The sequence below is a fragment of the Alosa pseudoharengus genome, unplaced genomic scaffold (assembly GCF_046254945.1).
Source record: "Alosa pseudoharengus isolate Yale_2024_CS ecotype anadromous, Long Island Sound unplaced genomic scaffold, YU_APseudo_1.1 YU_APseudo_1.1_scf_8, whole genome shotgun sequence".
NCBI lineage: Eukaryota > Metazoa > Chordata > Actinopteri > Clupeiformes > Clupeidae > Alosa > Alosa pseudoharengus.
This window is the reverse complement of record NW_027468870.1, coordinates 9,533,920-9,559,852: the sequence shown is the minus strand read 5'-3', so window position 1 is coordinate 9,559,852 and position 25,933 is coordinate 9,533,920. Positions and strand designations below refer to the sequence as shown.

The 25,933-nt window shown below is 42.1% G+C and overlaps 1 protein-coding gene across 4 annotated transcripts; it reads right to left on the bottom strand.

The window, feature by feature from the left end:
• Nucleotides 1-18,277: 18,277 nt before the first annotated feature.
• On the bottom strand, nt 18,278-25,148 carry rasgrp2 (RAS guanyl releasing protein 2 (calcium and DAG-regulated)). Of its 4 annotated transcripts, none has more exons than XM_076273979.1 (17): nt 24,925-25,148; nt 24,299-24,406; nt 24,088-24,190; nt 23,692-23,748; nt 23,386-23,517; nt 22,946-23,096; nt 22,459-22,632; nt 22,012-22,128; nt 21,456-21,737; nt 21,074-21,154; nt 20,467-20,577; nt 20,189-20,304; nt 19,860-20,001; nt 19,302-19,338; nt 19,027-19,185; nt 18,772-18,870; nt 18,278-18,626 (listed from the first exon to the last, which is right to left on the bottom strand). In XM_076273979.1, exons 2-16 carry the CDS (start codon nt 24,381-24,383, stop codon nt 18,821-18,823), a joined length of 1,797 nt encoding a protein of 598 aa, XP_076130094.1. In that variant the 5' UTR covers nt 24,384-24,406; nt 24,925-25,148; the 3' UTR covers nt 18,278-18,626; nt 18,772-18,820. The 4 variants fall into 4 exon arrangements, with proteins under 4 accessions (XP_076130094.1, XP_076130095.1, XP_076130093.1 ...); XM_076273980.1 differs by having other exon boundaries at nt 18,278-18,605; XM_076273978.1 differs by having other exon boundaries at nt 18,278-18,870.
• Nucleotides 25,149-25,933: the final 785 nt, after the last annotated feature.

The window sequence follows — 25,933 nt, the reverse complement described above, 5'->3', positions numbered from 1 at the left end:
AATGAATTATATTGGCTCTATGCTGAATAGTCCTACCCCCAAAACATATATTGCCATTAGTTCATTGCTTGAGCCATTGCATGCAAATGTGTTGTGTGAATGTCTGAACCAGTTGTCATATGTAATCAGTCAAGTATAATGTTGCCATTTATTACACATTTTTGGTAAATGTCTGCAGGATTCATGAATTAGATCAACCAGTTCTCTTAGCTCAGAAGTGCACATCATGTTCAATTGTCAAGTAGGCTACATATAAGTATAGTATAGTATATATACTGTTTTGATCCCGTGAGGGAAATTTGGTCTCTGCATTTATCCCAATCCGTGAATTAGAGTAACACACTCAGCACACAGTGAACACACAGTGAGGTGAAGCACACACTAATCCCGGCGCAGTGAGCTGCCTGCTACAGCGGCACTCGGGGAGCAGCGAGGGGTTAGGTGCCCTGCTCAAGGGCACTTCAGCCATTCCTACTGGTCGGGGCTCGAACCGGCAACCCTCGGGTTACAAGTCCGAGGCGCTAACCAGTAGACCACGGCTGCCCCTATAGAGGAGCACTGCACATGTACAGTTCTGCCAAAGGAGTGTTTCCTATATTTGAATTTCTAATTTTGTGTATTTCTCCCCTACTGTAAAGTATTGCAGTACTATAAAACAGTCTAGTAAAATAGTATTTTGTTCTGTTTGACAGTGCTGTAGGTCTTCCTTTATTATATGACTTTGAATGACATAACCTAATAACAAACTACAATACAAACAGTATTGTAAAAGTATACTGTATGAATCCTGGCCAATATCCTACAATCTCCCACATTGTAAATTTGATATATTTCACACAGAAAAAGAGCACGTCATCAAAACCCATAGTTTGTGTAAAAAAATACTTGCAGAGTAAACTGTTATATTGAAAAGATGACTCTGCCTTTTGACTCTTGTTCATCAGCAATGGTGCAAGGACTTGTTATTCTGATGGCACTGACATGTGGATCGGCATAAATATTTGCTTTTGAGACATCAACAAACTTTTGAGCAAGTTATGCGCTTTTGCAGGTAAGTTGTAATAGGGTTTGTACTAATTGCTTTGAGAAACGCACTTATTGTTGTGGAAACATTAGTGATAGTTCTAGAAATGCACCAAAGCGACTGAGGAGAACTGTTAAATCCCATCATGGCATCTGTGTAGTGACATGAGTGTCATGTTCTCAAATGCAACTCGGCTGCACTGATTGGCCTAGTGGAACCTGTCTGTGTACTCTAGAGACCTCCCCTTTTGTGCCCTTTCTCTCTGTCTCCCTTTTGTTCTGTCCCCTGATTCTCTCTCTCTCTCTCTCTCTTTCTCTCACTACACACACACACACACACACACACACACACACACACACACACACACACACACACACACACACACACACACACACACACACACACACACATTATCTGTCTATCTATCTATCTATATTTATGTAATTTTCCCCTCCATCTCTGGATTGTATTTGACCCTGCTTTTAGGCCTTTCCATTCCCCTTTCCATGCCTAAATGTGTGGACTGAGGAGCAGAGGCACTAGCAATCTTACCGTGGCCTTGGATTGTGATCACCTGATTGCCGGATCGAAAAGCAACTGAATGGCCAGAGAGATGAGATAAGATGGACTGCCTGATGATAGTGTTTGCTTCACAGGGCAGCCGGTCATGTTAGGCATAACAGACAGCATCCACCACAGACACACACACACTCCCTCCCTCCCTCTCTCTCCCTCTTTCTCCTTCTCTTTCTCTCCCTCCCTCCCTCTGTCCCTCCTTCCCTCCCTCTACCCCCCTCTCTGTCTCTCACTGTCACCTTGTCTTTCTGACACACACACACAGAGACACACACACACAGAGACACACACACACAGAGACACACACACATTCCCAAACACGCACGCAAGCCACCACGATGCCCAAACATTTTGACAGGCTGCCAGCTGTCATTGTGCCATCAGAGCCAATTCCCTTGGGCTATCTCTGCATTAATTCAACACAATATCTGAGATTAAAAACACATAACAACATGGTTTTAGCTACTTCTAGGCTTAGTGGAGTCTAGCACCCATCTAAACATGCACTTGTAGTAGCTCTTGATTTTGGGTCGTCATTACGAGGGTTTTATCTCTCTGTGCAAGATGAGAAGTGCTTAGAGGACTCTTCTGCATGGATTCGTTATTCATTGGCTTAGTTTGGATTAGTTTTCCTGATGCAATTACTATGTGTAAATAGAGATGCTTGATATGGACAAATAGATCAGTGTGAAAAATGACAACGCAAGTATCTCATTAATTAGGTAGCAGTTTCTAAATGCTGTTTCCACACACAGTGCATCAGAGATTTTAACCATATTAATGTAACATCACTGTGTAAAAGCTGCAACATTTAACTATTGCTGTGGCTCCAGAAAGGACTGCTGAATATGAAATATCAATATCATACAGTATAACAACACTTGTTTCACAATAATGCATACTTCATATTTTGCCTGATAAATATACAATACAAAGGGAATCCAAGGTTAACTAATATAATGGTTGACTCTGAGGAAGACACTGTGCATTGAAATGTCTTTTGCACCCTTAAAGTCTGAAAAAAAAAAACCTATTTGTGAGCCCTAGCTGGTCTTTCCCTGGGTTCAGTCAGCTGAAGTGTCCCAGGGTTTGCGGCTTATCTTATATCCATTGCCAAGTTATTGAAACAACATTTTTTCATTGCCTGATCTTTAAGCTCTCTCCCAAAATAAGTTCAGTCAATTATAAATCATTGTTTTACAACAGATGCTGTCAACATTACACAGTGTGCCGATTGACTCCATCCAAGGACCTGTCCTTGACTGAATTGAACAAGTGAGAGAGGGAGATAAAAAAAATAGAGACTGGAGAGAGTGAGAGAAATCAATAAAACAAAGACAAAACATTTAAACAGCCTCTATTGGATCTTCTTCCTGCACACGTCTGAAGAGGACCACACTCACAGCCTGTCACTCTACTGCCTGCTGGCACCAAGGGAGCACACGCAGGAATTCAGCAGCACTCTGCTCCGTCGCAGATAACAACTCTGTGTCCACTCTTTAAACACATACACACATACAGCCTCCCTCTATCTCTCTCTCTCTCTCTTTCCCACACACACACATACACACACTCAGCCTCCCTCTATCTCTCTCTCTCTCTCTCTCTCTCTCTCTGTCACACACATACACACACTCAGCCTCCCTCTATCTCTCTCTCTCTCTGTCACACACATACACACATACAGCCTCCCTCTATCTCTCGCTCTCTCTGTCACACACATACACACACTCAGCCTCCCTCTATCTCTCTCTCTCTCTTTCTCACACACATACAGCCTCCCTCTATCTCTCTCTCTCTCTTTCTCACACACACACACTCACACATCCTCTCTATCTTTCTCTCTCTCTCTCTCTGTCACACACATACACACACTCAGCCTCCCTCTATCTCTCTCTCTCTCTCTTTCTCACACACACACACTCACACATCCTCTCTATCTTTCTCTCTCTCTGTCACACACATACACACATACAGCCTCCCTCTATCTCTCTCTCTCTCTCTTTCTCACACACACACACTCACACATCCTCTCTATCTTTCTCTCTCTCTCTCTCTGTCACACACATACACACACTCAGCCTCCCTCTATCTCTCTCTCTCTCTCTCTCTCTCTCACACACATCCTCTCTATCTTTCTCTCTCTCTCTGTCACACACACACACACACACACACACACATACATACACTTATTGCTCTGAGTGTAATGTGGTTTGGTCTGATTCATTCTTTAATTTGCTATACATTTTTAAGGGGAAAAGGCTGAGTGATTATGAATTCAAAACGCCCTAAAAGCACCTGAAGGGATTGAAATATTATCATCAGTGCAACATAACCTCAAGTATTTATATATTTAAATATTATTTCCTCCTAGGTAGCTGACTGGACTTATCTCTGTGCTTCAGATATTCGGCCAACAATGTGTTAGTCAGTCAGTCGCATAAGAAAACTGACTCTGGACTTTCAAATTTGTCGTTTCAAAAATCTTAACTGTGCTTTTCCCATAAAATAAAAAAGACTAATGATAAAAGTAATAAAGAAATCATGCTGTGTATCAAAAGCTACAGTGAATTTAATTCTCAGCTTAAAAAGCTATTGCTGTTTTTTTTCTTTATCTTCTTACTTCAGAGCATTAGCATCAACACTGAATGTTTTTTGTTGTTTTTTATAGAGCAAAGATGAATAGCACAAACAAAGTCAGAGAACCAATGTGACAGATTTCATACTACCTTACTAAACTAACAGCACTACTACAACAGGCAATTTAGAAACTCCTTCCATTTCTGGTTGTGGAAGATATAGCCTTTTTGATGTTCACTAGCATGTGCTGGAGACATGTTGAGTAATTGGCAGGCAGTGATGCCTGTCTCCCTGAAAGTTTCCTGAATTGAAGATTGTCAGGAGGGATTGTCACTGTGTGATTTCAATCAATCATTACACACTGGACAACAAAATGCAAAGAAACTTGCAAAGAACATGCAAAAAAACTTGGTCTTTGTGAACCCTTGTTTTGCTGTGCAAAGAGTGTTTATGAAGACCAAGTGGATCCCAGTTTCCTTAAGCAGCAATCGAGAAAAACTGTAACTCAAACTGGTCATGTAAGCACTAGCAGCTTGTAGTTAGCACTGGTTGGACCCACAAAGTGGAGTTCCAGGGACTAGTTACTAGTACCTTCCAGTCGTCAGACCCTACATCACTTTACACTAATGGCTGGAGACTGCCACTAGAGGGAGTTCCACAGTCTGTTTAATCAGAGGCGTAGAAAGAGTTCGGACAACTCAACAATACGCGCCATCTTGTGACCTGAAGTCAGACGACCATACAGTACCTACGGGACAAACAAGCAACATCAGACTAAAGATTACTTTTCACAGGTTCATGAATGTGGTTTCTGACAACATGTAAAGGGTTCCTACATACAGAGTAATGTGTCTGTTTACCAATAACTGAAGAATTGGCATAAAATGACTGTTCGTACTGTCAGTCCATGTTGTACCCTCTCTTTATCAGTTCTGTGATGTGTCCTTCCCATACAAATTGAGAGGGTAGTGGTAGAAGAACTTACAATCGACACAGCAAGCTACCAATAAATGACAAAACAGTTCAAGTGTTTCACCGATATACATTTGTAGGATAAAAATTGTCGTGTACCAAGACTTTTTAGTTAGTCTGTGTATTTATTGCAGTCATTAGTAAAACCAGCCTGTTAGTTAAGGTTAACTAACATAACTGTTATGGCAATACCAGACATTTTCAACTACTTTTTGTAAAATAAGATAAAACAGTGCTTCAGTATGATTCCCACATGTATGTGAGAGGTATTACTGATTGACAGAGATTAGGGGTGTAACGGTACACAAAAATCACGGTTCGGTGTGTACCTTGGTGTTGAAGTCACGGTTCGGTTAATTTTCAGTACAGTAAGCCTGTAGGTACTGCTAACCTAAAATTTATTTCATTTTTTTATGCGTAATGGGAATAGTATTTTTAAAAGGTGTCAAATGTTTTTCGCTACTTAATATGTTTGTGTGGGAACTCGAATTTGAAACATGGGCTGCAAGCAAAAAAGTCTACTGTTAAAGACTGCATGGTACATTTTCGAACTTAAGGTCCTGTACCTAAACGGTTCGGTATGAATATGTGTACCTTTACCCCTAACAGAGAAATGCAAATCAGCACAGCTTTGTTTTTAAATGAGGAGAAATAAACCAGAGGCAGCTAGCATCTTCATGCTACAGGAGATTGAACCTGGACCAGGGGCCCAAGGGGTCAAGGGGCCCTGAAGCCCAAGCCATTGCATGGAATCATTGCCTCAATATCAACACATCAGGATGTAGGCTATGAATCTAAATGAAATTAAAGTATTGGCCATCCCCAAAATGCACCAAAATACAGGAAATCACATCAAACAAATGAAAAATTGTCTGGGGGAGGACCCCCCCCCCCCCCACACACACACACACATACATATGCGAGAATTAGTCGGGGGCCCTTAATACATCTGGGCCCAGGGGCCCGAAAGTTCATAATCCGTCCATGCCTGAAGGAAAAAACGAAAAAATAAACTCCACGATATGCCTATTTTACATTTATTTGTTACCGTTTCGGTGTGGCTTTTGCTGAGAAACAAATAGTTAGCAACACACGCTGAACTTTAATCAAACGTTCTTTAGAACACAGTTGATCAACCGTCTGCCTTCACTTTTGAATGAAAATCTGTTGCCATTGACAGCGGTCATTATTTGGAGGTCCTTAGACGAAAATAATGACCGGTAGAACTTTGGGAAATCCTATTCAAATCAATGGAGTGTTCTACTTGCATTGTGAAGAGCCGTATAATAAGTAAGGGAAGATCATTATCGGGAAAATAAGTCCTGACAGGGTGAACCGGACGCGTAGGCGTCTTGCTTCACCCTGAAGGGATTTATTTTCCCGATAATGGCTGGCATTCTATACATTATCCTGCTTATTATCCAGCTTCTTGCCAACACAAGAAAAAGAAACTTCATATGATATGTCTCTTTACATTTATTTGTTACTGTTTTGTTGTGGATTTTGCTGAGAAACAAATAGTTGCTGAACTTGAATCAAACATTCTTTACAACACAACTGATCAACCATGCTTTCACTTTTGAATGAAGCTCCATTGCAAGAAGTGACCAGACTACTTGCGGAGTGATTTGAAAGATGTGACTCAGAAGCAAAAAACCCGTTGCCATTGACAGCGGTTATTATATGTTTTCAATGGTAATTACATTAATTTATTATACGGCTCTTCACAATGCAAGTAGAATGCTCCATTGACTTGAATGGGATTTCCGAAAGTTCTAGCGGTCATTATTTCTTGGGAAAGGACCTCTGAAAACAAGAATGACCGCTGTCAATGGCAACGGAGTTTGCGCTTGGAACTTCATTCAAAAGTGAAAGCAGACGGTTGATCAGCTGTGTTCTAAAAAATGTTTGATTCAAGTTCAGCGTGTGTTGCGAACTATTTGTTTCTCAGCAAAAGCCACGACGAAACGGTAACAAATAAGTGTAAAGAGACATATCATGGAGTTTATTTTTTCGTTTTGGCAAGTAGCCGTATAATAAGCGGGATAATGTATAGAACGCCGGTCATTATGGGAAAATAAGTCCCTTCAGAGCGAAGCAAGACCCCTCCGCAGGCGCGTCGGGGTCCGGTTCGCCCTGTCGGGACTTATTTTCCCCATAATGACCGGCGTTCTATACATTATCCCTTACATAATTGACCGGTAGAACGTTGGGAAATGCCATTCAAGTCAATGGAGGGTTCTACTAACATTGTGAAGAGCTAAATAATAACAGTGGTTAACACTAAACATATGAGCATGGTTTGTGGGGAAGCCGTGGCCTACTGGTTAGCACTTCGGACTTGTAACCGGAGGGTTGCCGGTTGAAACCCCGACCAGTAGAAAGCGGCTGAAGTGCCCTTGAGCAAGGCATCTAACCCCTCACTGCTCCCCGAGCACCGCTGTTGTAGCAGGCAGCTCACTGCGTCGGGATTAGTGTGTGCTTCACTTGTGTTCACTTGTGTTCACTGTGTGCTGAGTGTGTTTCACTAATTTATTGGGATAAATGCAGAGACCAAATTTCCTTCACGGGATCAAAAAAGTACTTACTTCAGCAGGACAACCTGAACATTGACACTGTCCAATGACCTAACAGGGGCATTTGTATCATAGAGGATGACCTCTATCCTAGTTGTTTGAGCAAGCAATTCTCAGTTTTTCTATCTTTTTTCTGACTTAGCCTGTTATACATGTAAACTAGTCCTTTGTTTGTCTACAAGTATATTACTGGGAGATGTAAAAAATGTATTTTTGTGTCGTGTTTCGTGACCAGTTTCTTCATATTACAGTATAACATAAGACAGAAAAATAGTACATTCTAAATTCTATGCAAATGCTTCTACATGAAAATGTAACAACCCTCTAGGGAGGTGTTGTTGTTTGCAATTGCCTGCACCTGGAGTAGGAGTTGGAGCTATGTAGCCCTGGAGATTACTCTCACTCACACACCTTTAGTCACTCTCACACATCCTCTACTACATGCATCACATTTCAATCACTCTAAAATCCCATTTAGTTTACTGTATCTTTTCATTTATGCATCCACAATCAGACAGTTACCCACATTCTCTAGACATTTCTTTTTATAATTAGTCTTGAAAATGAATACATTTCCATTTTGAAGATTCAATAACATTACATTTGGTCTTGTGCCAGCCTTTAGTGTTCTAAAAATTTTTCAACAGACACCCCCCATTTGGTTACTGACAAGTTTCAAGAGGACCCTCTGTTGAAATGATCACTGTCAGAAATATCAGATAAGGCGATGGTGGTATTGACCAGTGTGTTTCCCAAAACCATAGTTGCTAACTAAGTTAGCAACTCTGTTGGTTGCAATGCAATTTCCCATTGCCAACCAACTAAGTTGCTAACAGGTTAGCAACTATGGTTTTGGGAACACACCCTAGTGCGTGAGTACCAGTCTCTGACCCTCCCCCTATGGAGACTAGGCAGTATTAGCACAAGGTGTCAGACTTTCCAGTTTCCTTCCAACTCTGAATTGTCAAAAGAGCTGGACCCTGCTTGAGGATTTTATTAATTCTGTTGTGTAATAAGTCAGAGAGAAAGAGGTATATACTGTCTGAAGTTCAAGGCTTGTAGGATGTAATTTTTCTCTTATTTGTCTGCTTACTTTAAAATTCTGTATCGGTATCACTTATTGCATGCTATGGCAACATGTAAAATGCTACTTCCCAAGGGGCATCGTAGCCACTGGTTTCAACATGCTCCGTATACTGTACACTGAAGAAGCACCGAGCCTGTTTGACGGAGGAATCTCGAGTAAAGAGGGCTGCTGTTGTGGCAGGTTTTTGAGGGTGAAGACAAACAGGAAGTGAGGCATCCCCTCACTGACATGGACATGGTGGAGACCCAAGCCAGACTCATCCATTATTCAAAGGGGAGGCGACGGCAAGCGGCCTGACCCATTTTGGAATCCATATCCCTTGTCACTTCCAATCACGATCGTGGTCCTCTGTCTCTCGCAGCCTCATGCTACTGCCGGACGAGACGCCGCTACTCACTGAGAGCAGGACTGTAGGTAGTGCCACTGGTGTTGTTACAACAGAAGCAACATAAACAAACAAAGAATTTTCAGATTCTACTTTGAGAAGACCCAGAGAAAGAAAGATATAAATTCCTAACAAGATATGAAACTGAAATATTATGGTTATGGTCGGAATAAGATATTGCTTCTCTGGCTTCCTATATATGCAGCATCAGACATCATAATTTGGTTACCATTGGCAAATCCCCTATTTCAAAGTGCGGTATTAATGCAAATGTGTTCCTGTTAAAATCAAAGTCTTTTTTAAAAATTGACGTAAGTGGAGGAACTATCATAGATGTCATTGCAAGGGCAAGGCTCTCGTGGTTATCTTTCAATTAAAAAAAAACCAAAGCATTGAGGAGAATAGTAGGCTCTTGCTCTGGCTTTGAACTTTGGAACTCAGCTCAGAAAAAAACTCGGCTCGAGCGGATAAATGTACAAGCGTCTCAGGGGACATTTCGCAGCTACTCTTTTCAGTGCTCTCTCTGGTTACTAGGGGGGGAGGGGGGTTGTATAGCCTTAATACATTTCTTTGTTTCTTATGTGCAGTTTCTCGAGAGTCTGGTTCTCTGGCTTCCAACAGCTTGCTGTTAACCATTCCGTATGTGTCTCTCCCACCTCCCTTGTGACCCTTGTGTTATCTGTGAATATGTCCTTGCGCTGAGCCGTGAGCCTTGCGCTCCTTCAGAGCCAGGGAGCGGTCAGGGAGCGTCATTAAAGATTCCTCACACCCTGGACACGACCTTTACCAGACCCTGCCCTCCGGCTGGTGCTACAGGACCTTGTGCTCCGAATCAATCAGATAACCAGACAGAAGCATTCATTCCTATTGCCATCGCCCTTATAAATAATTGCCATCATCATCTCCTACATGATGCACATGATTATACTTGTTTGCACTCTGCACTTTATGTGCACTTTATTATTTATCTTCCCATGTAATCTGTATATTTCTTATACAGTGTATTGTGTACTGTGTAAGTAATATATAGATTGTATATTGTGTCTTTTCTGTAAATAATAAGTGCATTATCCATACATTCTCTGTATTGTTACCAATGACTGGCAACAAATTCATTGTATGTGTTACTTACAGTAAACTACAATTCTGTTTCCAAAGGAAGAGAATCAATTTGCATTTCGTACCCCCTGGCCTGAGCTATACATTGTAACCCCGGCTGCTAAGGGTTTTATTATTTCTATGGCATTGCCTATGTTTTTACCTCAGTGACCACAGGAGTGTTAAACACAATGACATCCATGACTGAGAGGAGGGCTCTGATTGCTTTGCAAATAAGCTGCTGACCCGCTGATAAAAATCACAAATCACTGGCCAAGCAAAATCAATGAACCCAACTGTAAACCCAGGTATACTGTTTCAGCTAAGCAAGAAGTGGAAGTTAATGATGAGCATTAAAGTGTCATTCAAGGTCTTAAGCTGTAAATTAGCTGTTAAACAGATCAATATGCCATGCAGATACCATTGAAGGTCAAGACAGCACCTCTTAACTGAGTTGATATTGAGGTAGCAAGCGAGTGAGAGAGAGAGAGCCTTTCTGTGCTTCATTTGGCTAGTTCAGCTTAGATTTCTGTAAAATACCTTAGTAATGTTATCTTGACATGACATATGTAAATATATTTCATATTCATTAGGCCTATTATATGTACCTTTCATATTATGTTACACCTTCACATCTCACTCTCTCTCCCTCTCTCTCTCTGCATTGCTCTCTCTTTCCTCAATATTACATTACTGTCACATCACAAGGTCAAAGAGAGCACTTTTGTGTGGCAGGCTGTTGGGTTCAGTGGTTGCAGTCAGCACACATTAACCTCAGGGGGCTGGACCAGCGGCAGCCGCAGTGTGTGGTGTTCCCCACACTGACAAACATGCTTCCCCCCAACACGGAGAGAGAGAGAGAGAGACAGGACCTGATCTCATCTCACCCCCCATCCAAACCTCTCTCATCCCTCAGTCTCTCTTTCTCTCTCTCTTTCTTTCTCCTCTGATCTCTACTCATCCCTATACTCACCTGCATTTTCCCATGTGTGACTGACTGCATCAGTGGCTTCTGCCTTCCAGCGCCAGTGGCCTATGTCTCTCTACTCTCCACTCCTCTCTGCATCTCGCAGATAAACTGCAAACACACACACACACACACACACACACACACACACTCTCATTTGCTCACTCGCTCACTCACTCACTCGCTCATTCGCTCGCTCACTCGCTCGCTCACTCGCTCACTCACCTCCCTAGACTCCCCAGCTTCCCACCCAGGCCCAGATGTCAGCAGGGCCTGGTCTGATAATGCCTTTTCACGAAGCCAGAGGCTCCCACACCAAGTAATAATTCAGATAAATCTGAAGTGTTTTTTTGAAGTGCGCATAGGCAGCTTTTATGGGTCTTATCGTCTCTACATAATTACCACTATTAATGAGCTGCCCTATAGAGACAGAACTCCAGCTGATCGCTGTGTGACTGAGCGGTGTGCCTAGGACGTGGTGGGCATGGGAAAAAAGATGTAAAACTCACTCAGACGCGGGCACACAGGTTGGTGAGGGCATTCCATCTACTGTCATCTTGATTAGGAACGGTTTAACCTCATGTAAAACTCACTCAGACGCGGGCACACAGGTTGGTGAGGGCATTCCATCTACTGTCATCTTGATTAGGAACGGTTTAACCTCATGCTCGACAAAACAACTCGTTCTTTACGACTAAAACGAGTCAGATTGTTTTTGTTTGTTTTCCCCTCCCTTTCAAACAGGCCGGGTGGTCTACAAATGATCTCAGCTGTTAGGGCTCATGGAGGCCATCTTTCTTTTATTTCAAGGCTTCATCTTAGAATAGATTATAGGTAGCACCCTTGTATGCAAATTTGTTGTGTGTGTGGGTCTGTGTGTGTGTGTATGTTTAAATATAGCATCACCTCTCTTTGTGCTCTCAGCTGTCAGTCAAGGGGCGCGGGCAGCGACTCATCAGAAGGCGGCAGATCCAGATGCTGCAGCTGGGAAGCGGTGGTGGCATTTGCGCGAGCGAGCCGCGCTGCACTGTTCTCCCAGACAGCAATCAGAGCATGGTATTTTGTCCCAGAATTGAAAGAGACAGAATGTTCTCTCAGGGAAACAAAAAGATGGCCTTGCAAAGATTGCATTAAAAAAGTGGTCTGTAATTTTAAAGCCAAGACAATACCCCTGTTTTTATGTGTTTGTGCATACTGTATGTGTGCATGTTTGTGTGTGTGTGTTTGTGTGTGTGTGTGTGTTTGATTTAGTGTGTGTGGATATTTTTTTTATATTTGTGAGTCAGATAAAACTAGAGTCTAAAGTGAGAGTGAGTATTCAATTGGATCTAAACATACCTTAGACCGATGTATAACTTTGAATGACATGCATTGCAGGAAACTACATATTTCACAGTGATGCAGGTCCAATACGCATACCATTGCTAATGGCCCTGTAAAACGACTTTCCTAAGATCCCTTCAGCCTCATGAGACATCTTTAGCTTATACATTTGTTCAATTGTGTAATGCACACAGTAGCATTGTTATGCTCCCTCTTCCAACTCTCTTATCTTATAGATGCCCTGAAAAAAGAAATTCAAAAGACACAGCATTCAAAACAAATGCATTACTGAACCTACAGCCCACCCAACACACACGCACACACACACACACACACGCACACACACGCACGCACACACACACGCACACACACACGCACACACACACACACACAGTCACACACACACACACACACACACGCACACACACACGCACACACACACACACGCACGCACACACACACACACAGTCACACACATGCACAAACACATTGGAATAGTCTAGAGATTACTTGCCAAACCTCTGTGCTGAAGCAATCACAGCCACATCTCTGTTCTGTAAGAAGCTCATTACTTTCGGCAGTGCTACTTATTTAGACCATTTGGCAGCATCCTTGGTGTCTACTGCACCACTTCACCACACAAAAGGAAGTACAATTCCATTTAAATGACTTAGTCGATGGCAAGACAGAAATGAAACACTGAACACTCTCTTAAAGTGGGGTATGGGATCATGCAATCTTTAGTTACGGCAGTGACAGCACAAATTACCTTTTATCAGCATATGATGTTTATACTGTTCAAGTTGTAATTCATCTGAATACATTTGAGACATGTGAAATACATTTGTGTTTTATGGATGGCATGGTGTGGATGAACATTATGAATGTCTTTCAGCTGGGTTATTCAGTTTTGTTCATCTATGTTATTGTGGACCATTTAGATGCATTTTATGTGTGAATTGATTTGATAGGTACACTTTTCATGCAGTGAGCACAAATTGCTTTCTATAGGGAGTAATAGAAAATTGCTGTTATTACATAACAGATGTAGTAAGATGAGAAAATTAAGTCTTTAACAAAATTTTAGTAATAAGTAATAAGCAGTAAAAGAGTAACATCAAAAGCACAAAGTATGAAAATATAAAAATAAGAGAGTATTCAAACAAATATATAAATTATATATAAATATAATAAATATATAATAATAATAATATAAATATATTGATTAAATAAAATGAGTAAATGAACATAAAACAGATGGAACTGCTTACTCATTATGTAAGTTGATTTGGTAAAAATCTGTTTTGGGGCCAGATTTAAACGCTGGCACTGATGGAACAGATCTAGTAATGTGAGGAGGTCTGTTTCAGAGCTTAGGGGCTCTCACTGCAAGAGATCAGTCACCCCGTAGCTGTTAGGATAAATTCTAGAACAAGCAAAGGACCCAAAATGGAGGAGCAACGGGTCCTAGCTGGAGAGTGGAGGATTAACATATCACTGATCTACTCATATATGGGACCGCGGTGTGCAGCAGCAAGATGAAAGCTACCTCTTCTCCATATAGATCATGGCTGATGATTTTACATACAAGAGAGATGATGACTTTTAAGTTCTAAGGTGATTTAAAATGGCTGCTAAGCTCAAATCTCAACAACCTTATTTCAGAACCAAGGGCTCTACCTTTAAGGACAGTTTACCTTGTATTTGCATCAGTGATCTCGACAGCTGACCCCCTCTTCCACTGCTTAAATGGAATCTTGGTGGAAAGATTTAGAGGACTGCGTTGTCTGCTGTTGTTGAGAGCATTTGGCTGTGATGGTTATGGCTGTTGGCTTGTTGAATAGGCTGCGCTGTCCAGTATGCTGAATGTAAATATGACGTTGAATTGATCTGTTATGTACAATGCAGTGGAAAACTAAATGAACTAACTACCTACCTGACTTTTTAACTAACGAATTAACTGGCTAACTCACCTACTAACTAGCTAGCTAACTGTCTATATGCTCATTTATCTCTCCTGTAGTTACTGTAAATAGAAACTTGGAATCACCATCAAAATACTACCAAACCCCCAAACACCAACCCCACCAGTTTAGTCCCTGTCCTGTTGTCCAGAGAATGGCCTCTGCCCCTGTCATCTCAATCCAGCAGGATCTGCGAGGATGATTACACACTTCAGCCTGGACTCGAAGCCTGCTGCTTTACACTGAATTAGTTTCATTCCCTCTGACGACTTGCTATCATCCCTTTGTGGATTAAATCTTACAAATTATTCATGCTTGCTGAGTCTTTCAGCTAGAACACTGTCAGCGAAGGTCATGTAAACATTGGGAGTTATGTTTGTTGGGTCATGGAGAAGTCAACCTCTGTGCAGGATTTTGCTCATCACTGATAGGGCTGGTACCAGATGAAGAGTTGCCATGTCATCATAATGGATCTGGCATATACGTAGACCCTTTCAACAATAAAAACAAAAACAATGCTTGAACGTTCTATTTGGTTCCCAATCTACTTCCTCTGCATTAAGATAACATATGGAATGTTAAAACGGAAGCCTTGTGGGGCCAACTATGATGCTGATAATGGAACTCTCTTGAAAGGGTCAATAAGATGGAGTGAGGCACTCAGAAAATGGGTCTCCTGATAAACAAATGAAGTAAATTTAATGTTTTAGATTGTCTACCTGAATTAATTTAATTTAAGCTAAGTGAAATAAAACTGAATTTGATTAGGCAGAATAGAGAAGCTTCTCATTCTGACTGCTATTTTTGCCACATGATCCAAATTTTCAAGTTGTCAACTCGATGATGGATGTTTGTGGGGTCTCCTGGTGCAACCTTTTGATATGTACCAAATCAACATCCATTGATGGCTCTGTGGAAACATTTGATGGAAGTTCCACCCTACTTAAAAAAGTCTTATCCATGCTACTGTAGCTTCTGATCAACAAATAGTCTTACTCTTGACTATGGTAGGCGGGAGATATTTTGCATATCAACACTGGAACTAAGTGTATGCTCATTTCAGTTTGCAGGATGTTTTTTCTGACCTTCTTTGTAGTTTCAAGCCTGACTGAAATATTGAGGATCTTCAGGAAGTAGAACTATATGGGCCAATCCAAAGGAAATTGAGGTTCGACAAAGCAGCCAATTAGATGATTTCCTCTTCACAACAGCAGGAGCTTTGCTTCACCTTCCCATTTCCATCTTGCAGTGGTCTATAGGGTAAGGGCAGAGAATGTGTGATATCTATAATTATCAAACTATTTTTATTCACCTTTCATTTTCACATAAGAGGCACCTCTGTTTCATTTGTGAGTAATGTGTAATATTACTTACAGTAATCTGGACCTCAAAAGTTCAGGGGTTTCTTTTCATACTGATTGTTATCCATTTTCAGTGTGAACTGACAAATAAAATCAATAGGCAAAGACAGCACCTTTTTTATAGATGCCACATGCTGTATGCATGCTGGTTTACAATTTTCTGTTGGAGTATTGTCAGGGTGACATTAAAAATGGTGTGTGAGAATCCCTCCCTGGGATTGTGACGATTGGATGACTATAATTACTCACTGTAAGAGGAGTAGTCATATGTTCTCAGTTTTGTGGCTGGCCATTGTTACCACAAGCTAATAATATTAAAGAAATAAGCAAGCAGGAAGGAGAGGCATTAACTAGACTGTTCCTGGTGTGTGCTCAAGCGTAATTCAAAATGTAATGCCCTCCTCTTACGTTTCCTTACATTTGTATGCTTTAAAGGTTCCAGGAAGAATCGGATATAAATAGTTCAATCCTACCTCTGCAGAAATGACATTTTCATATCTAATCAAGAGAATAAATTAATAAATAAATACCAGCGGAGAGACAGAATGAGCCGTATTAAGGGGACAAGAGGATCATGATATTTGAAAGTAATTTAAAACCAAACTTGCCCACAGAGTGCAGCGGATGTGCAGTGTGTGGTGTTCAGTGCTGCTTGGCCTCCCCCAGCACAAAGGGGCTTGCTGCCCTGCCGCCGGCCGCTGGTCGCCCCACAGAATGGCATTAGATATGCTGGAGGCACCGCGGCATGGTGGGCATATTGATCATATGCCAACCCTGACCGAGGCTCAGCCAGGCTGATTGAATATCTTGAATTTATTTCTCTAAACCCCCAATGTCGTCGAGCAGCCTACATGCATTACCAGGCTGCTCTCAGTATCATAACATTAGCTGGCCGTCTGAAAACACCCGTGTCAGGATTTCAGTGTTTCTATCGGTTACTCACTACAAAATGTACCCTGTGTGTGTGTGTGTGTGTGTGTGTGTGTGTGCATGCACGTGTGTGTGTGTGTGTGTGTGTGTGTGTGTGTGTGTGTGTGTGTGTTATGGTTCCCCTTGGGGCCCTCCATGCCATTGGTCATCTACTCTACATGCAAAACAATCTCCATTCAGCACATTATCAAAATGGTCCAATATGTTTCTTTTTTTCTCTTTTCTTTTTTTGCACAAATGGCTTAACAGGCTGCAATTAACAGGCTGATTATTCCAGTTCGCGAGTAGTTGGTCCCCTCCAGCATGCTAATGTCCACACACACACAGAATGTTACAGCTGTCAAATATAGGTGTAGCCTACTGCATGCTTAAAAATGAGAGTCAATATCAATAACCTTCATATTCTTAGAGAATTGTTCAATTGATCCTCTTAGAGACATCCGGATTAAAAGGTAGTTTTTCATTCTAATGTTTGCCTGTTAAAAAATATTGTTAGTTGTTCAAAAACGGTTTAATCAGTGTTATTGTAAGTCATATCACTCTTATTGTATAACACAGTGCAGTCATCATTCTCTGTGTTGTTAAATATGGTAAAAACATTGCCCATACTCACACTATGTAAGAGAATGTGCTCTCAGTGGTCCTTGTGCATGACTGCTCTTGTACATGATTGTCTCTTATTGAAATGACAAAATTATCATTTGATATTACAATCTTGACTTTCTTGTGAATTTAGCCCAGTGCATTACATACTTGAGATTAAAGTTAGATGGACCTCATCATACTCAGTATAGTATACATAGAACTCCCTAGACTCTCAGTAAAGAACTATTCGCACGGTTATAGTTGTTTGGTTACCATCTCATAACCTAAAATGACAAGCTAATAGTGTCAGTGCTTATGAAATACCTTCTAAGTACATTAATCAGGTGAAACACTGCCCTCTAGTGTTATGAGGGCCACAATAACATAAGTATAAGTATATAAGTATATATACTCTTTTGATCCCGTGAGGGAAATTTGGTCTCTGCATTTAACCCAATCCGTGAATTAGTGAAACACACACAGCACACAGTGAACACACAGTGAGGTGAAGCACACACTAATCCCGGCGCAGTGAGCTGCCTGCTACAACAGCGGCGCTCGGGGAGCAGTGAGGGGTTAGGTGCCTTGCTCAAAGGCACTTCAGCCGTGGCCCACTGGTCAGGGCTCGAACCGGCAACCCTCCGGTTACAAGTCCGGAGTGCTAACCAGTGGGCCATGGCTGCCCCTAGTGCTAACCAGTGGGCCACGGCTGCCCCTACATGTAGCAGATCTCATTCAACAATGAAGTCTCACCGAATCTGCAATTTCTACATTGTTTATTCTGTTTATGTGGCACATCATCTTGACTTTTCTGTAATACTTTGGGAAACAGGAGGCAAAACGGGACGCTTTTTTCAGGAATGAGGCACATTTTTTATTAACAAATGACCTTTTCAATGCCATGGTGATAAAACAAAACACACACACACACACACACAAACACACACACACACACACACACAAATGCCACATCCATATAAAGTTCTGATGCTGGCAGGAATTCACTCACATTTATCGTTGCAAACAGGTTTAGCAAAACTCAGTGAGCCAGGGTTTGTGATAAGAAAACCAACAGGGGTTCAAAAAATATCGAAAATATTCCAAGCCTCTCCATGTTGTCTGTCATTTCCTTTGCACACCAGCAGAGACATTTTGCTGAGCTTCCCCTTAACTGCTTCTGGAAGCCAGACAACAAGCCCTGAAGAGTTGAATAATACAAACAATATTGCCTAACCTACAATAACAACAACAATAACAACAACAATAAAAAAAAAGATACAAACTGACTTTTCTCTCTTGGCTGCACAATTAATACATTTTTAAAAAGGAGTCTTGATAATTACACTCATTAATAACCTCCAGTGATGTGATCTTCTCTCGTGTGGTGGCTCATCAAAGGTGGGTGTCAAACACGTCTTCCCCCCGAGATTGCTCTAGAATTACTACAAAGGCAGAGAGGCAGTGCACCCATTTAGATTTAATCTATTCTGTAAATATGCTATTGTATTTTGTACGTGTGTGTGTGAGAGAGAGAGAGAGAGAGATAGAGAGGGAGAGAGGGAGGGAGAAAGAGATAGAGAGGGAGAGTGGGTGTTTACCTGAACCACGCCCAGGTTGCTGAGACGCAAGAGGGGGAGGAAAACTTAAGGAACGTGCTCGTGGACAAGCAAACTCCTCAAAGCTTACAGACATCGTCCGCTTACGACATTCAACAGCCAGACTGTTTTGGCAGGCCTTGTGACAGTTCACACCACAAACTAGAACATGAGAGAGAGAGAGAGAGAAGGAAAAGAGAGTACACCCATCTCAGTACAAACACAGACCCACCCAAAGAGATCAGAGAACAGTTTACAAGAACGTTAGGCACACAAACCTTTACATTTGTATCTTTGTTTGTAAGGTCCCCAGATCTGAAAAAGAAAGCAATGGAGCGTTATCACTGTATTTGTAATGCAATGCATGTGGACACATTACATTTTCATGCCATGGTGTTTCATCACCACAAACGTAAACTTGTTTACCGGCAGTCTCTGGAAAGAACATTTCAAAAAGGGAAACTGAGGTTTTCTACCTGGGAGGGGTCTGACACGAATGCGTAAAGAGGAAGTTGTGGGACTCTCACACCCTGTACTCTCCTAGCCAGTACAGCTAGTGCTGCCACATCTAACACAACCCACAGCACTAAACAGAGACAACAACTACTTATGTCAGCCCCTCTTGCCCGTCTCGGCCTGTCTGCAGCTACTTCACGGTTGTTTGTGTATTCAGTGGTTAAAATCTATGGCACTTACTCAACGGTTGAATGGTTGATTAAATGGTTTGGCTGAGCAGTTGTACATTAACGTTAAGGGCCCTCTTTTTGTAAGGGGGTGAATTAAAAAAGGTGATTAAAGGTGTTTAAACTCATGTGTTTAAATGTGTTTAGACTCACCACGCCTGAACAGTGGTCGCAGCGAGTGGGCTTGATGCTGTGAACCTCCACAAATGTGTGGACGAAGCCCATCTTGCCACTCAGCTGGGAAATGGCTTTGTTAAAGTACTCAATCATCTCCTCTGGGCTAATCATCCCATCTCTGGTAAAGGAGATGACAGATGTCAAATACATGCAAGAGAAATATGTAAAACATCCATGGGGAGGGAGGCAAGGCAGAGAGTGTGTAAAGAAAAGGAAGAGTGAGTGTAGAATAGGAAGTCAGGAAGTGACAGAACAATAGAGCGATCAACAGAATGAAATAGGAAACGTGTGTGCTCAGCTCTCACTCGTTTTTGTCCACATCATCAAACTTGTTGAGGAAGGGAAAGTTGTGTTTGATGCTCTCAAATTCCTGCTGAGAAATATGTCCATCTCCATCTGTGTCAAAGTTCTTGAACACTGACTGCAAAACAAAGACACAGTTTCGATTCATCTCCTTTATACAATAAAATGGCTTTTGCAGTGATTACTGTACATTTAACAGGCTTTTTCATTCTAACTAGTCAATAGATGTTACTGTAACTAGACTTTGAGTTTATAGATGTGTATCTGTATCTGAACATACCTCCACCATCTTCTCTATATGTTTGCCTGTTAGGGCAGGATCAGCTTTTGATTTAACAGTGGACCATTCCTCAATGACAGGGGTCTGGGTCGGCGCACTAGAGACGGACATCTATGCAATTGAAATGACAGCAACAAAGACAGTCATCATCCCATCACTTTCAGAGCACACATACACGGTGCAAAAACATCCAACAAGTGCTGTTTTCACTTGACTCTGGCCCAAGATAAACAAAGAGAGAGAGAGAGAGAGATAGAGGAAAGAGGCAAATGATGACCTTGCTAAATGTTAGCTAAAAATATGTCACAATTTTATCCTGTGATTATAGAGACCATTGTTCCCTGGTAACTAACATATCTTACACAGCCAGCACTCATCCACCAAGCTCTAGCCCCCCATCCTGCTATTTGTACTTCTATTGGCATTTTCCATTAAAAAAAGCTCTCCAGTCCAAACACTTGTAAAAATGATTCTGTTTGCACCGAGTCAGTCCATTCAAGCAAATAACCAATACGATGGTCATCTTGTTAGTGCACCACTCCATTTACCCAGTCGGTTATAATTAACGGATAATGCCCTGCTATACAGTCGGAGTGTTGGTACTTACTGATCGTCCAGCTTTACGAGGCTCTCTCTGCAGCGAAAGCTGATAGATGTCCTCCTCTGTGTGATATTGAGTTAGTGACACCTAGAGCCAAACAAAAATAGAAAACCCAAACATAAGCCCAAACAAGCACATTTATTCTCATTATTCACCACAATTGCTCCTGCGTCAGCCACCCATCGATGTCAAATGAACTGAAAGCACGTCTCGACATTTACGGAGCGCTACTGGAGCTAAGGGCTTGGGCCCGCTCATGGAGTCTCCCAGCAGGACGCACATTAACTGATAAACTGCAGTTCATTCCTTGTGCTGCTAAGCAGCTTTTGGATGAGGGTGTCTGATGTCTGGAGCTCTGTGTGAATTGCCCCGTGTGTGTGTGCCGCACCATGAGCAGGTTGAGGAGGTCCTTCCTCTCCGTGATGCTCGGCGGGGTGGTCTGGATCAGAGCCAGCTCCTGGAGGATGCTGTAGAGCTGCTGGGTCTTGACCAGGTTGACCCGGCTCTTTGCGCGGTCGACCCAGTCCGGCAGGGCCACGTGCACGGCGATCAGGTCCTTCAGGTGGACACCTAGGATGGGGAAACGGAAGCCCTCGCACTCGGAGAAGCGTTGGCGGTAATGGCTGTAGTTCCCACTGGATGTCACCACATCCACTAGACTGTTAAAAACCTGCAACAAATACACAAAGTTAGGCTAAAACATGAAAAACACGCAGGCTACATAAATATAAACACAGATACAGATATGAAGTACACTCATAACACCAATCCTCACAGTGATTGATTTCCCCCAATCTACCCTTGGCAAAGTGTGAAAATGGCTCAAATGGACTGTACTAATTGCCTTGTCTTTTTCCTCCAAGTATAAGAAACTTTTTCCTTGTGTGTGTGTGTGTGGAGCGTTGTGTCCTGCAGGGCTTGTGTGGGCTGGTGTGTGACTGTACCTTGCGGTCCTCACTGCTAATGAGAGCCTGGGTGTCTTTGAGACGAGAGATGGAGCTGTGGCTCAGTCCGCCCACCACCGCCATTAATGTGTTAAAGTTCTGCAGATACAGCAGCTCCTGTGCACACACACACACAGAGACACAGACGCACACCCACACACATATGCATGAACGCGCATGCGCACCCACACACACACATGTGCACCCACACATGCGCATAAACACACACACACACACACACACACACACACACACACACACACACACACACACACAACTTAGAAAAGCTTAATAGAAATGCACAAATTGAATGATACAAGGTCATAATAACCGGCCCATGCTTAAACACACGGTTTAACTACAAGTGCAGCTTGTGTGACGTGGCTCTCCGGCCTGGAGAGAAGAAAAGGTCCTGTCTAATGGCCTGCTCAGTTCCACTCGGCTGACCTTGGCCACTTTGATGAAATGAGAAATAACCGCTGCTCTCTGCGGGGCCGTTGGCTTGCTTAACACCATCAGCTGGATCCACTGGGACACGCTGTTAAAGAGGGTGATGAAGCGCTCCAAGATGGGGTTATCCACTGTGCAGCCGTGCATCACAAAGCTGTGGTAGTCCTGGAACTGACACACAATGCACAGAGGTTATGCAGGCCATTTGTTGCCATCAAGAATTGCATTGCATGGTTACATACAATCGTTGTGTGCACAGGTTGGGTATTGTTTAAATGGCCCTCTCTCTCTTTCTCTCTCTCTCTCTCTCTTCACTCTTTCTTCCTCTTTCAACCACCCACACAAACACACACACACACACACACACACACACACCAGGAATAAGATGGATAACAGTTGCTTCACACACACACACACACACACACAAACAAACAGTCCCATATACACATGCTTGTGGCATCAACATTGTGAAAACTCATCTCACCAGGATCTTACAGAAGGATTTGTACTCCAAATAAGTGAAGTGCTCTGCGAGCTCGGAGGCTTCCAAGTGATCGAACAGAAGGGACGTTTTACTTTTCTTGGAGAGGGTCTGGCTTTGGTCACTCAGCTGCCTCCTCCATGAGTACGAGGGTCTGGAAAACAGATGTCTCATCATTCATCCAATGTGCCACGTCATTTGTTTGTCCTGCGCTGAAATAGCAGCGTGAATCACTCACTTCATTAGAAGTCAAGGACAGATAGTGCACCAACTGTCACACGCTGAAAGATGAATCAACAAAGACAAATCTACCCACAAATGAATATATTTAGCGAGTCTTTGATGACGCAAAATCAAACATAAAAATCTCATGAGGAGAATAAAGGTCGGAGCAGCAGACATTTAAATGGGAAGATGCATATCAGATGTCAAACAAGACTCACACGCTCTCAATGTCAATCAGTTGACTGAGGTGGTCATTTTCATTTGCTGTGAGAAGGTCTCTAAATTCTCTGATCTGATTGGCCAACTCTGGGTTCAAATCAAACTCTGCTGGAAATTCAGATATCCAATATCTGAAAGACAAAAAAACCTTAAACTTAATAAAGAATAAGATCCAGCACACATTGTAATGTCTTACATGACTGTATTACATTACGTTTTTGTTTCCCTAATTTGGACTGAGATGACAGATGAGATGAATGCTAATGTAACATAATTTCCTAATGCATTACATTATCCTTGCTTACTTGATGAGATGGCAGATCTGCAACTGCCGACTGGGGGAGCAATCTGCTTCCTGTGACCTGTTAGGCTGTTAAGTCTTCACTTTAGACAGGCTTGGTACCATAGGTATATATATATCTATGCTTGGTACAATCATTAGGTATTGTGCATGAAGTGTACACCCTACATCAGTGATATAAAGAGGCCCATTAAGCAGTGGGAAGCGTACAGGAGGGCCTGCAGCGAAAGGTGTGGGTTTTTGAACATTTTAACATAAGATTCCATTCCGCAACAATTCAAGGTTCTAAAATTCTATGTTGAATTCAATGAATCCAGATATTCTTTAGAACATTAATTTTCCAACATTCCTGTCATACCAGTGTGACAGTACACCTTTAAGGTTTAATTTCAAAGGATACTTGACCAAGAGGGTTTTAGCCAGGTCTGCGGAGGACAGGTACCAGGAATGCATCATGAGGAACATTCTGGTGAGAGAAACGTCACCTGATGGTCCATCAGCTTCTGTGGGAGATGTAAGCGTGGGAGGGGAGGTGGACAGAGACATTAAATAAGAAGCTATTACAACACAGACTGGCCTACCATCTAGTTACAAGAGCTGTCCGAACTGACCGAAAACTTTGATGGAGGCCTCCACCAGCTCGTCCACGGTTGCAGACTGATCCAGCGTCCCACTCTCCAGCGTCCCACTCTCCATCCTCTGTGGCTGAATGTTTCACACTGCAGACAACACGTGGAAGAGTAAAGAGTCTGAGTAGTCAGCCACGCGGAGCAGATCATGCAAAATGCATCATTTTCCAGAGGTGGGAATGGGGGCAAAGACTCTTGCCTATGGTACATTAGGTTTTCGTTACATTTGCTCTGCAGTGCTTGTCTGTATGCGTTTTCACAGGATGGAGTATGAAACATTTAGAACAAGAGTTAGAGCAGGACATGTGTGGGAAAGACACTGATAGGAATACTTCTGCCATAACAGACTATTCTGGAAAGATTTGGGATATGCTAATCTAACATCACAGCCACAGTCAGAACGTGTGGGTACTTTAAAATCAATCTTGTTAAAGGATTTTCTGTTCACCAAACTGTATTTACCAATTAGGATTCAATGAAAAGAGAATTGTAAATGTGTGAAGTGTAAATAATATAATACGAAATTATAATATTACATTATAATGTCATATTTAGTATAATGTCTAATAAGAGTATATGCATGTGTTTCAAAATCCAAAGCATCTTACCTCCTATGAATAAGTCAACATCTGGAACACTTTACAAGCCCACTTTACAAGAGGTTCAGCATCACAAGGTGGTGCGTCCTGATGAAAACTTTTCCGTCCTTAAAGAAGATATTCTAAAGACGATCAGTATGAGCTTTGTATGTATAATCCTGCCAAACCACTTTGTTTCACCAGAATGCCCTGGCAGCGCCTCGTGAGCACATCTGTCTCACATGATTTCCTCTTCTAAGTAATTTCGACTACTCAGACTTCCTGTTTCTAACGTGCCAAACAATGTGGTGGGGTGCAGTGAGATCATCACATCTCTCCCACTCTCTTTCCCTCTCATAAACACCCACCACCTACATATCTTGAATTTCCCCTTGGGGATCATTAAAGTATCTACAGTATCTATCTATCTATCTATCTATCTATCTGTACAGACAATACACAAACACACACACACACACAAACACACACACACACACACACACACACACACACACACACATACCCAAACACACAGACACACACCACACACATGCATAAGGAAGGGTGTGAACAGAGTGCTTGGGGCTTTTTTGTTTTTCCCAGTAGCACTTTCTGTTGATCTGGGGAAGGCTAAAAGTTCAACCTCAGTGCAACCTTAATGATTGCTGAGTACAGGTTGTACAAATCATCAAACACATGTCATGATTTGTGAACCAAGACAAAATATCTAGCTCCCTCACAGAAAGGTCTCTGTCCACCATGACGATTGCTGTAGTATAGCCGATGCTGTATTTCACATGAAGAGCATTTCTTACGTAGTAGTAAAGTATGAAAAAGGAAAAGAGAACTGCAACAGCTCTGCTGCCTCCAACATGTGATGGTATGATAGTCACCTCATGTTGACAGTCATGATTGTAGAGCTATACTGGAAGTCAAATTAAAGTTCTGCATATTGCCTGTAGTGAAACTGCACAAAGTAAATGGCCTTCAGAAATAAGGCAGATTTTTGGACACTTTTAAAGGTTTTTTAAAAACGAAT

What these genes read in the sequence shown, in the direction of transcription:
- rasgrp2 (XM_076273978.1), bottom strand. Translation starts at nt 24,383, where the DNA reads ATGGAGAGTGGGACGCTGGAGAGTGGGACGCTGGATCAGTCTGCAACC. An exon ending in GGCCTCCATCAAAGTTTTCG is followed by an intron (nt 24,191 to 24,298) that starts GTCAGTTCGGAC and finishes CATCTCCCACAG; the next exon opens with AAGCTGATGGACCATCAGGT. An exon ending in GCAACCTGGGCGTGGTTCAG is followed by an intron (nt 18,871 to 19,026) that starts GTAAACACCCAC and finishes CTGCCTTTGTAG; the next exon opens with TAATTCTAGAGCAATCTCGG.